The sequence below is a fragment of the Lathyrus oleraceus genome, chromosome 4, assembly GCF_024323335.1.
Source record: "Lathyrus oleraceus cultivar Zhongwan6 chromosome 4, CAAS_Psat_ZW6_1.0, whole genome shotgun sequence".
NCBI lineage: Eukaryota > Viridiplantae > Streptophyta > Magnoliopsida > Fabales > Fabaceae > Lathyrus > Lathyrus oleraceus.
Genome location: NC_066582.1, coordinates 455,582,589 through 455,593,873, shown reverse-complemented (window position 1 = coordinate 455,593,873; position 11,285 = coordinate 455,582,589). Strand labels below are relative to the sequence as shown.

At 37.1% G+C, this 11,285-nt stretch overlaps 1 protein-coding gene across 1 annotated transcript; it reads right to left on the bottom strand.

Annotated features, from left to right (window-relative positions):
* Window positions 1-1,076: 1,076 nt before the first annotated feature.
* LOC127137947 (uncharacterized) lies at window positions 1,077-1,664 on the bottom strand. The gene has a single exon (XM_051064353.1). The coding sequence runs from the start codon at window positions 1,662-1,664 to the stop codon at window positions 1,077-1,079; it is 588 nt and encodes a 195-aa protein (XP_050920310.1).
* Between the last annotated feature and the right edge of the window lie 9,621 nt (window positions 1,665-11,285).

Here is an 11,285-nt window from a genome sequence, read left to right as displayed (position 1 = left end):
TCTACCATGTTGACACCCAGACTGGCGCCATCAGTGATTGAAATTTCCTCGAATTTCTTTCTTAGGCCCTCAGTAGCCTCAGTTCCTTTCCCTTTGATACCTTCAGTGGCCCTTGGTTCGATGTTAGCAACCTGTTTACCTTTGACAGAGATTCCAAGGGAAACCTCGTTACTTAGGCCATCAGTAGCCTGCTTTCCATCCAACGTATAACCTCCAGTTCTTGTTACTTTTACAGCCTCCACTTCCCCTACGTCGATCATGTTGATTTCGACCGGTTCAGCATAGTTTGTCTCAACAATGTTGAGGGGATCAGTATCAACTTTCATCTGGTTTTTCCCTTTGTCAACGAACTTGAGGCGGCCATCCCTGATTGCATTCTGAATAAGATCCCTGAAAAGAAAGCATTGTGAAGTTTTATGGCCTAAAAAATTGTGATATTTACAGAAGCCTCTTTTCTTTCGTTGTTCTAACGGAGGAATTTTGGTATTAGGAGGCACTATCATTTGGCCATATTTTACTAATAAATCGAAGATCTCGTCACATTTGGTGACATCAAATGTGTAAGTCTTTTTGGGAAATCTATCATTCTTGTCTGTTTCGACAGGGTTTCTACCATTCGAAGGTGTAAGTAATTTGCAGGCGTAGGGTGGTGCTTCTTTTAATTCTACCAAATCTACTTCGAATTCCTCAAGACCATAAGGGTCTTCAGCGATTTCAGACTCTCCGTCTTCGAATTCGACATAAGCAACCATCTCTTTCTTATAATTCTTATTCGCTCTGGCCTTTTCAGATTTTAAGCGTTCGACCTGTCGAACCCTATCTGCTAATTGGGCCATGTCTCTTAGATGCTGGGTATCTAACTTTTTCCTGATGGAATAGTCTAAACCTCTAGCGGCCATTTCGACCAACTCGTGTTCAGGCACTATTGTAAAGCATCTAGATTTCAAAAAGCGGAACCTATTCAGATAATCATCTATAGGTTCGGTGAATTTTCTTTTGATGTTGGCTAATTCCTTAAGACTTATCTTAGTTTGGCCCATGTAGAATTGTTCATGAAACAATCTTTCTAACTGGGGTCAAGCATCTATGGAATTTGGTGGCAAAGTTGTAAACCACGTGAAGGCGTTCTTTGTTAAAGAACTAGGGAAATATTTGATCCTTAAGTTCTCACTGTTCACCAAATCCCCTGCCTCAGTCATGTATCTGGCTATGTGCTCTATAGTGGATTCACTAGTGTCCCCTGAGAATTTGGTGAACTTAGGGATTTTACAACCCCTTGGTAATTCTGTTTGCAGGACATTTTCTGATAAAGGAGAGGAATAATTTGGCCGTCGAAGTCCTGTATTCAGACCATTCTGGGCCATGATTCTCCCTATCATACTGGTTAAGTCATTTTCCATCATGTTTTCTCGCCTGACCCTATGAATCACTTCGTTTGCATCCTGGTCTCTATTAACCATTATCACTCTCCTAGGTTGTTCTTCAGGGACTTCCCGTCGAATTGGCTGTTGTTCCAATCTTGCCCCCATGACTCTTTCGTCAGGGGCTTGCCTTTGTGGTCGAACCTGATCTATCGTTGGTTCTTCTCCCTGGATTATAACCTGGTTTGGCCTGTGTCGAACATCAGATTGTGGGGCGCCTAGGAAATCTGCTATGCGTCCCATCTACGCTGACAGTTGTTGGTATGTTTGGGCATTGTCAGTGTTAGTCCCATTCACATTCTGTATTAAGGGAGAAAAAATGGTATTCATTTCTCTGGCCAGAACTCCTACCATATCATGGTTACTGGCATCCATTTGTTGTCTAAAGGCTGCCTGATTATTCGTTGTAAGGGTAGGTAATAGGGTGGGGACTCCTTGTGATTGGTTATTTCGACCTACATGGTTCATGCCAGATCCAGAATTTTGGATTGGCGAAATAACCGTATTATGTGGTTGAGTATATATGGAAGAATTGTTTTGAAGTCCTGCCATGGCGGTAGATGGCATTATATGGGTAATCTCTCACAGGCCTAAAGTTCTTGAATCCTGGTGGCCTAGGGGTTGAAACTGCAGGAGTATCTGCCACGCCTGACATAATAGGCATTGTTGTCGAATTATGCAAGGCCATGGATCTAGACGTTGGTATGGCCTGTGCATTAGGGATCTCAGTGGATACATCAATCGAATTTGCTCCGATTGTGCCTGTTCCCTAGGGAGGGAATTGTTCCCCTTGACTGGTTGTATTAACCATCTTTTTTGCGTTTTTTCTGTTGGTTATAGGTTATGAACTGTTGGCTATCCTACTGTTGGTGTAAGCCCTAGAGGCCAATACATTTTGGTACTTGTATCGAATAATAAAAGGCATTCTCTTTATTATGGTTGATTAATAAAGTCCCTGGAATAGATAGTCTGTTTAATGTATTAAGTGTGACTTAATCATGAGAACACATTAAACATAAGGACATTATTCCTAAAGTATCCGTAGTCGAGCTTTAGTATGAAGTGGGATAACATTAAAGCATTAAGACTATTATGTTTGTAGACTGATGATCACATCTCATGGATCATGGATAAAGAGTTATCAAGTCTTAAACATAGGTATGAATATTAGGAGTAATATTTATACCGGATTGACCCGCTATGAGAATACTATATAGAAAGTTATGCAAGGTGTCATAAGTTATTCTCATGGTGATAATAGTGTATTCCACTCTTCGACCTGAAACCACTATGGATCCTAGATGTAGAGTCGAGTGCTTTATTGCTGATCCAACGTTGTCCGTAACTGGATAACCATAAAGACAGTTGATGGGTACTCCACAAAGCATGCTGAGGGACATGAGTGACCTAGATGGAATTTGCCCATCCTGCATAACAGGATAAATGTCTATGGGCCCAATATTGAACTGGACAAGGATGACACGGTCTATGCCTTGTGTTCAATATAGACATAAGGGCAAAAGGGTAATTATACACATAATTATTATCACAGATGGTTTTGTCAGATCACATGACATTTTCGTGTCTTGGGTAGCAGTGATGTGTTGCTAGATACCGCTCACTGTTTATTATATTAAATGCGTGATTTAATATAATTGCCAACGTCACGAAAACCTACAGGGTCACACACAAAGGACGGATTGATGAGAGATAGAGTAACTAAGGAATACCGTAAGGTACGGTGCCCTTAAGTGAATTATAGAACATCGTAAGGTATGGTGTACTTGAGTAGAATACGAAATATGGTAAGGTACCATGGGCTTAAGTGATTTTGGGCATATTATAAGATATGGGCCAAAATACACTTAAGTGGGCTTTTAGCTTGAAGCCCACACAAGTGGTTCTATAAATAGAACCCTTGTGCAGAAGCAAAAATTTGCGGTTGCATTCTTTTCGTTTTCACTCTCTCTCTCTCTCTCACTCAAAGCCTTCATTCGTACCAGCTAGCACTGAGATTGAAGGAAACCGTTCGTGTGGACTGAGTAGAGACGTTGTCATCGTTCAACGTTCGTGATCGTTTCGTGGATCTGCATCAAAGGGTTTTGATCGTCACAAGAGATCTGCACCAAAGGTTTCAACCGTCACAAGAGGTAAATACTCTATCACTGATCATGACCATTCGTAAGGATCTCTAAAGGAGAAAATTTTTAATTTCCGCTGCGTTTTGGACCGCAATTCTCCTTCACCTACCACTTCTAAGGATCATACAACACTAATTTTTTACACCAAACGAATAACAGCAATTTTGCGAATTGTAAAAACAAACTATTGTAATCAACAATTCTTTTGACATTGTCCCATTGGGCGTGCCAATTTGTTTACCAGTGATTTCTGATAAACAACCACTAGTCTTCCAAATTTATATACTTTTGGTAACTCACAGGATCGACTAGATTGGCCCTAGGACATGTGTCTCAAGAACTATTATTACGGTAATTTGACTCATGGTTAAGTTTGTTTCTAATTTGCGGACAACGAAAAGTGTTTTGACAACAATTCTAGACGAAACATATGACTTTATGAACAAAGTAAATGACGATAACTTTATAGTAAAAGGTTTCTTAAAGATAACGAAAATACTCGTGAAGGGTAAAGATAAGTGTTTCGAAGTAAATGCTCCAAGTTTCGAGAAAGTACTGAAAATGAAGACTTGGCGAAATGTAAAAGAAAAAGTGATGATAAACTACTGAAAATAAGGGCAATTCGACAAAATAAAAGGGCAATGAATAACTTTAATTTAAATAATTGGTATGAAAAAGATAACATGAACGAAACTTATGGTGTTCTTCATACATACATTTTCAGCGTAAAACTCTTTTCTCTCGCTCTGGTACTTCGAGTGTATTTTGTGAATTTCTGTATATCTGTTTGAACACCTCCTGAATCTAAAACTAAGACCCCTATTTATAGCAATTCGACCCTAACGGCCTTTACACATATGACTGCCACATTCGCCATTCTCAAGCGTTGCATATCTCAGATGTTTCCACGTGTTGGCCTGACGAAACGGCTTTGTTTAAATTTCAAATACTTCCCGCGTGAAGCTTCGACTCTGTGAACGCTTATGTCGAAGAGAGCTTTATGGAAACCCAAAAAATCTTCTAAGTCTCAGGCTTCGACAGCAAAGAATTGTTCACCCACGAAAAGAATTAAACAGCTTCGACACAACCATCTTTTACTTATTCTCCAAAACGTAACATTTCCAAAGAACTTCAGCTATCTGTCGAAATCTCCAGCTAACAGGGACATCCAGCTTTAGGCGGTGTGTTGAAGTTTTGTCGATGTCGGACCAAGTTTGGAGTTGTGAATACGATTTTCCTCCATACTATGCGATAACTCTTCTAATCGAAGGTATTCTGTAGAAAGTTGGTGAAAGAGCTCGTCGATGCATTCGGTGGTGGGTGAATGTGGATGAGATTCGACCTTGGTAGAGGAGACTCTCGATGAAAGCACTAATATTAAGTGATGATTCTCAAAATTCGAGGATTAAGATCCCTTCTTAAGAAATAGAGATACTGGAAGTCGAAGATGATTAATTGCATTGATAATCTCTATCTGAGAATTATAAATTATTATATAACGACTTAGGGAATGAAACGACCTACTAACAGATTTCACAATCTAAGATTGTTTGGTGGAGTGGAATAACTACTTATTACCTTACGATAAATATCTTCTAAAACCTTACTCTAAGAATCATACAATAAACCGAGTGGAATAATGGTACTGATATTTTATTATTTTGACTATTTTTTAATTATCTGAACTTAAAAATAAATTTTATTTAATTATTTTATATTATTTATATAAGAAATTTTATGTTAAATTTCAAGAACCAAAAATTGTTAATATACACTCAGATTATATCATTTCAACCCAATTCCGTTAAAAGTGCTTAAATGTTTATGTTTACTAAACGTAGATGTGTCGAGTTCAAATTTAACAAACTATTATTTTTATCATGTGAACACTCCCTTATTCTTATAATTTAGTTGGATACCTATTCCTTCATAAAATGTCATTTTATTTTTTTATAATAATTTATTTTAAAGTAAATTAAATTTTGTTTAAATGTATTGATATTTAATCAAAACTCATTATATTTAAAATTTTATTTTTTTATTATTAATTTTTTATTACAAAGAAAAAAAAATTGAAAACAAAATAAAAACTCAGCATCTTCATCTCTCCAATTGGTCATTATCAGAGGGACACTAGAGAAAGTTATCTTCACCATCACTGTCAATAACCAGATCTTTGATCATATTTACCAGACAAGGGAAGGCAAACTTTAAATATAGTCTGAACATTAAAATCCAAAAACAAGAGATTTAGGGCTCGTTTGATTGTATTTTGGTTATACTGTTTAAATTGTTTTTTAGATTTTTTTAATTATTTAATGAATTGGATCTTCATTTCTTTAGATTTATACTATGTAGAAACAAGAGATCTGAAAATTAGATACGAATTATCGTGAAAATTGGTGGTGCAATATACTTTTTAACCTTAAAACCTTAATATAATTTTTCAAAAAATAATTGAAAAAAAACAAATAATTGTCATCAATTGAAATTGAGAAGCATGAAAGAAAAAAAGGTTGGTGTTAATAAACGAATGAAAATAAAAGATAAGGCTATGGTGGAAAATCTATTGATTGGATTTGAATTTTTTTTAAATAATCATATTTGTCAAAAAAAATACTCCAGATAATTATGGTTTTTCATTAATTTTTAAACTATCCACTTTTCAAACAAACAAAAATTGTAACGCAGAGCACGGGTCAATTGAATTGACGCCTGTATTGGATAAATTAGAGGTCAAGCCAATTGAATTGGTGTCTCTTATAGGTCAAATCAATCTAATTGACGCCTATGTATTAGTGTTATGAATTGAATAGCATAATAAATTATCATCGATAGCTTGTTCCAACACTGAGACAATGTTTTCGTGTGTGTCTTGGCTGACGGAATATACCATACTTTCTTTCCAATTTGTCGATCGTATCAATTTTAGTTCTAATACGTGTGTTGTTGGGGCGACCCTTTTTCTTCCTTCTCATATTTTCGATGTGCCAAATTACATTCCCTTAATATGTAAGTCAATATTCCTCTTTTGCTACCGTTGGGACGCTAATTGTGTATACACTGAATACGTTTACGACTTTGTATACGCCGGATAGATGCAAGAAAGTGTCGTGGTGAACACTTGAACATTCCCCAATGACATGGGAACAAGGCATCCGGAAGGCTTGAAATTTTCTGCAGTCGCACCAACCTCTATGTAGTTCGACCTGATAGTATCTCTTTGGCCACCCCTCATTGTGGTTAATTATCTCCCCTACACAAAAATTGTATTTATGATGGTCAAATCTTGTAACCACGTATGTGCTAGCTTTCATAGTTTCCTCCTTGATAAATTTCATGCAACTTTTATTGAAGAACTATCCTGATTATAACATTGAACTTCACATTCTCCTATGTAACAAAGTAAGTTAATAACATTATTTTCATTTACTTACTTTAACAATTATTAATTCTAAATAACTATTTTAAACTTTTTTTATTTATGTGGTCCGCCTGTGGGATGAATTACAACATATGTCCTAGACACTGCATCACTCAATATTGAAATCTCTTGGATCACCTGACACCAAACAATATATTGCCACTAGACTAATCATTTCATAATAATTTATTTTTAATATTTACCATTTAATAGTCTAACTTTTGTTAGACGGTGTGGCTAGTGATCGAGAGGGGGGGGGGGGGGGGGTGAATAGATCACCTCTTTAAAATTTAACGGATTTAACGTTTTATCAGAGTTTTTAAAGTTGGCGGAAAAAATCAGTCCCGAATCGACTTCCGTCTATTCTGAACCGCTACTAGAAGACCGGACACACGAGTCTTAATGCTGGATTTGAATAAGAATGACTGAAACCATCCACACCAGAATTTTAGCTAATTGAATGCACTTATCATTAAAGTCTATTTCCAATGAATAAAACCTAGCTAACAATTTTGTCAAACAGTTGGTGTGTATGTGATCAATGATGAACAGCAGAAGTGTTTGATTGAAATTGTTTTCTTGCCACTGCTGTCTTGCAACAGGAACAATCACAACACACACTAACTGAAATTGCGAAAACTGTTTTAAACGTAAAAAGAAGTAAGGTAAGAATACGATACGCAGAGATTTGGTAAGGAAGTTCCCCACGTCGTCCTCGCGTGTGGGTACGTCTCCCTCTCAATTTCAAATGAAATTGAGAACTTTGATTATCGATAATTGCCAAATCCGTTGATACAAGGTTATGATACAAAGACAGAATTCTAAATTCCAAGAACTTCTTCTTGTATGAACCTTCACTTGATCTGAGCACGATCAAGAATTTCCTGCACGAAATTGCAAACAATTCACCGGTTCCACGACCTGCTTGCGAAATCCCCCGATCTCCAAACGCAACGCTGCGGCTGAATCTGTTCTGCAAACGTGACTCCCAAACCCTCAAGAACACTCCAGTTCTTGAAGGATAAACCAGTAGGTTTTTCCTAGAAACCCCCTTCAATCTTCAACTCAGCTAGATCCTCGATCGTTCCGCTGAAAACCACAGCTGGATCCTTGATCGTTCCACTGAACGTTATCTCGATAATCCTTTAATCCAAAGAACAAGAATTATTTTGTGTTGATGTTCTTGAAGAAAAGTGATTGAGAAGATGAAGAAGATGAAGTCTCTTTCAGGTTTCTATGTGCTCTCAAACAATTGCTCCAACACTGCTTTTGATCTTGTGTTCAATTGTTTTTCCTCAAAGAATTCGTGCCTTTTTCACTTCTGTCATAACATCTTATATATGCAGCAACAACAGAACTGTTAGTGAGCAAAACAGCTTTATGCATTGATACTTGAGAGTATGCATCGATGCATACTGTAAGATAAGTGAATTTTTGGTGAAATGGATTAATCATGTATCGATGCATAATTCGTATGTATTGATGCATGTGATTTTTTCACTAGTATGTATCGATGCCTAATGCGTATGCATTGATACACAGGCTGTTTCAATTGGTCATGTATCGATGCAGGGATCGTATGGATCGATGCATAAAGCCTTTTGCCTTTCATGTATTGATGCATGACTCGTATGCATCGATGCATACTGAACAAGAAAGGTTTTGTGATTTATTACATGCTGTATGTATCGATGCAGAGGCTTATGTATTGATGCATACTGACAACAAAGTGCATTTTAATTGTTATTTTAAGAGAAGTGTTAATGTAGGTCTATATGTACAGTTATGCAACAATAGAGTGGGATGAAAACACAATAAAAACACAAATGTATCATGTAATATAATGCACAACCAACATTTGGATGATGATCACACAATTTGCTATCATTAAAAATTAATTCAAAGTAAAGAATTCTCTCACAAACTCCCCCTTTTTGATGATGGAAAATTCTTGGCAAGATGTGTGATACTCCCCCTGAGTTTGTGCATATCTGCATTTTCTCCCCCTTTGTCAACATCAAAAAGAGGAAGAAACAGATCTATCAAGGTAGCATAGTGTAGCAGGACATGGCAAAAAATGGATAACAAGCTATCAATCACAAAGAAGGAAGCTTCAAAGTAAAGAATCATTCACAAAGAATGACGAATAAGGGCAATAACAATAGAGATAAACAGAAAGAGAAAAGCATTTAAAGATTCGAACGAGTTTAAGGATTACATAAGTGAAACCGTATATTGTGCACCAAAATAAAACTTGAGCAACATGAAATGAAATGCAGTGAGATGAAATGCAGGTGGGTTAATTTGGATTGTGGCCACCACACGATTCCTCATCTCTGTCGAGATCTCTGTAGCTTGGCGGAGGCGGAGGAGGAGGCTTTGTGATGTGAGATTTAGGGTTTTAGAGAGAGAGTGAAGATGAGAAAGATTAGGGTTAGCCACTGGTTTTGGGGTTTTTGAGAACAGATGATATGAAGTCTTGAGATAGGAAGTGATAGGATTGGCTGATGTGTCGATGCATGAGAGAAAAAAAATGCATTTAATTCAAATAGCATCAGTATGTGTCGATGCAAATGGTCATGCATCGATGCCTATTATTCACGTTTGGCCTGTGTATCGATACGTGCGATGGATGCATCGATGCATCCTGAACCATTTTGGAAAAAATTGAAATTCTGAATATATGTATCGATGCATACATGTTTTGTGTCGATGCATACTGATGCCAAAGCAGATTTTGATGACTTTTGATGCAGTATGGATATGCATTATGCACTATGTCATGATGGTTATGCCCAAGGAAGATTCATAAGTCAGAATTTTAATGTGCACACAATATAGGCAAGGAGTATATGCAATCAAATTTATATCAACTAGAGTAAGAACATTTGTTCTAACATACACAATCACTTAGCAATAAGAGAATTGTAGAAAGGATTGATATTACCTCTGTTGGCGTAATCTTGTGATGGATAATTGACATCTAAAACAAGTCTTATCAACTATGATGAGACATAACATAATTAAGAGGCAACATGCTTAGGACATCAAATGAGAAAGATCTAGGATCCCTAATTCACGACGAATATTGAAGAAAGGTTCCGTTGCCAAAGGTTTGGTGAAAATATCAGCAAGCTGATTTTTGGAATCAACGTGCTCAAATACAACGTCTTCTTTTTCAACATGGTCGCGAAGAAAGTGATGTCTAATCTCTATGTGTTTAGTGCGTGAGTGTAAAACAGGGTTTTTAGTAAGGTTTATGGCACTACTGTTGTCACATTTTATAGGAATACGTTTGAGTTGAATGTTGAAGTCTTGCAGTTGCTGCTTCAGCCATAAAATCTGAGCGCAACAACTGCCGGCTGCAACGTATTCTGCCTCTGCAGTTGACAAAGCCATAGAAACTTGCTTTTTGCTATGCCAACTTACCAAGGAATTTGAAAACAGGTGACATGTACCACTTGTGCTTTTCCTATCTGATTTGCAGCCAGCAAAATCAGAATCGGAGTACCCTACTAAGCTACAATCACTTCCTTTGGAATACCAAAGCCCATATTTAGGTGTTCCGTGAAGATATCTAAATATGCGCTTCACCGCTTTTAGGTGCGATTCCTTAGGATTTGATTGATAGCGTGCACACATGCAAACACTAAACATGATGTCAGGTCTAGAAGCAGAAAAATACAAGAGAGATCCAATCATACCTCTGAACTTTTTGACATCTACACACTTACCATGCTCATCCTTATCTAGATTTCCGTTGGTAGGCATTGGGGTGTCAATTGATTTTGAGTCATTCATTCCAAAGCGCTTGAGTAGTTCTCTGCAGTATTTTGTTTGACATACTGTTGTACCCTCATCAAGTTGCTTTATTTGCAGTCCTAGGAAGTAGTTCAGCTCCCCCATTAGACTCATCTCAAATTCACCCTGCATAACCTTAGAAAATTCTTCGACCAAGTGTATGTTAGTTGAACCAAATATTATATCGTCGACATAAACTTGAACTAAAAGAATGTGCTTCCCTTTGTGTTTAATAAAGAGAGTATTGTCCACCTTACCTCTTGAGTATCCATGATCAATTAGGAATTTGCTAAGCCTTTCATACCAAACCCGAGGGGCTTGTTTAAGGCCATACAAAGCTCGTTTTAATTTGTAAACATGATCTGGATTTTCAGCATTTTCAAAACCAGGAGGTTGTGAAACATATACTTCTTCATTTATGACACCATTAAGAAAAGCACTCTTTACGTCCATTTGGTAAAGCTTAAAATCCTTAGAACACGCATAGGCAAGCAAAAG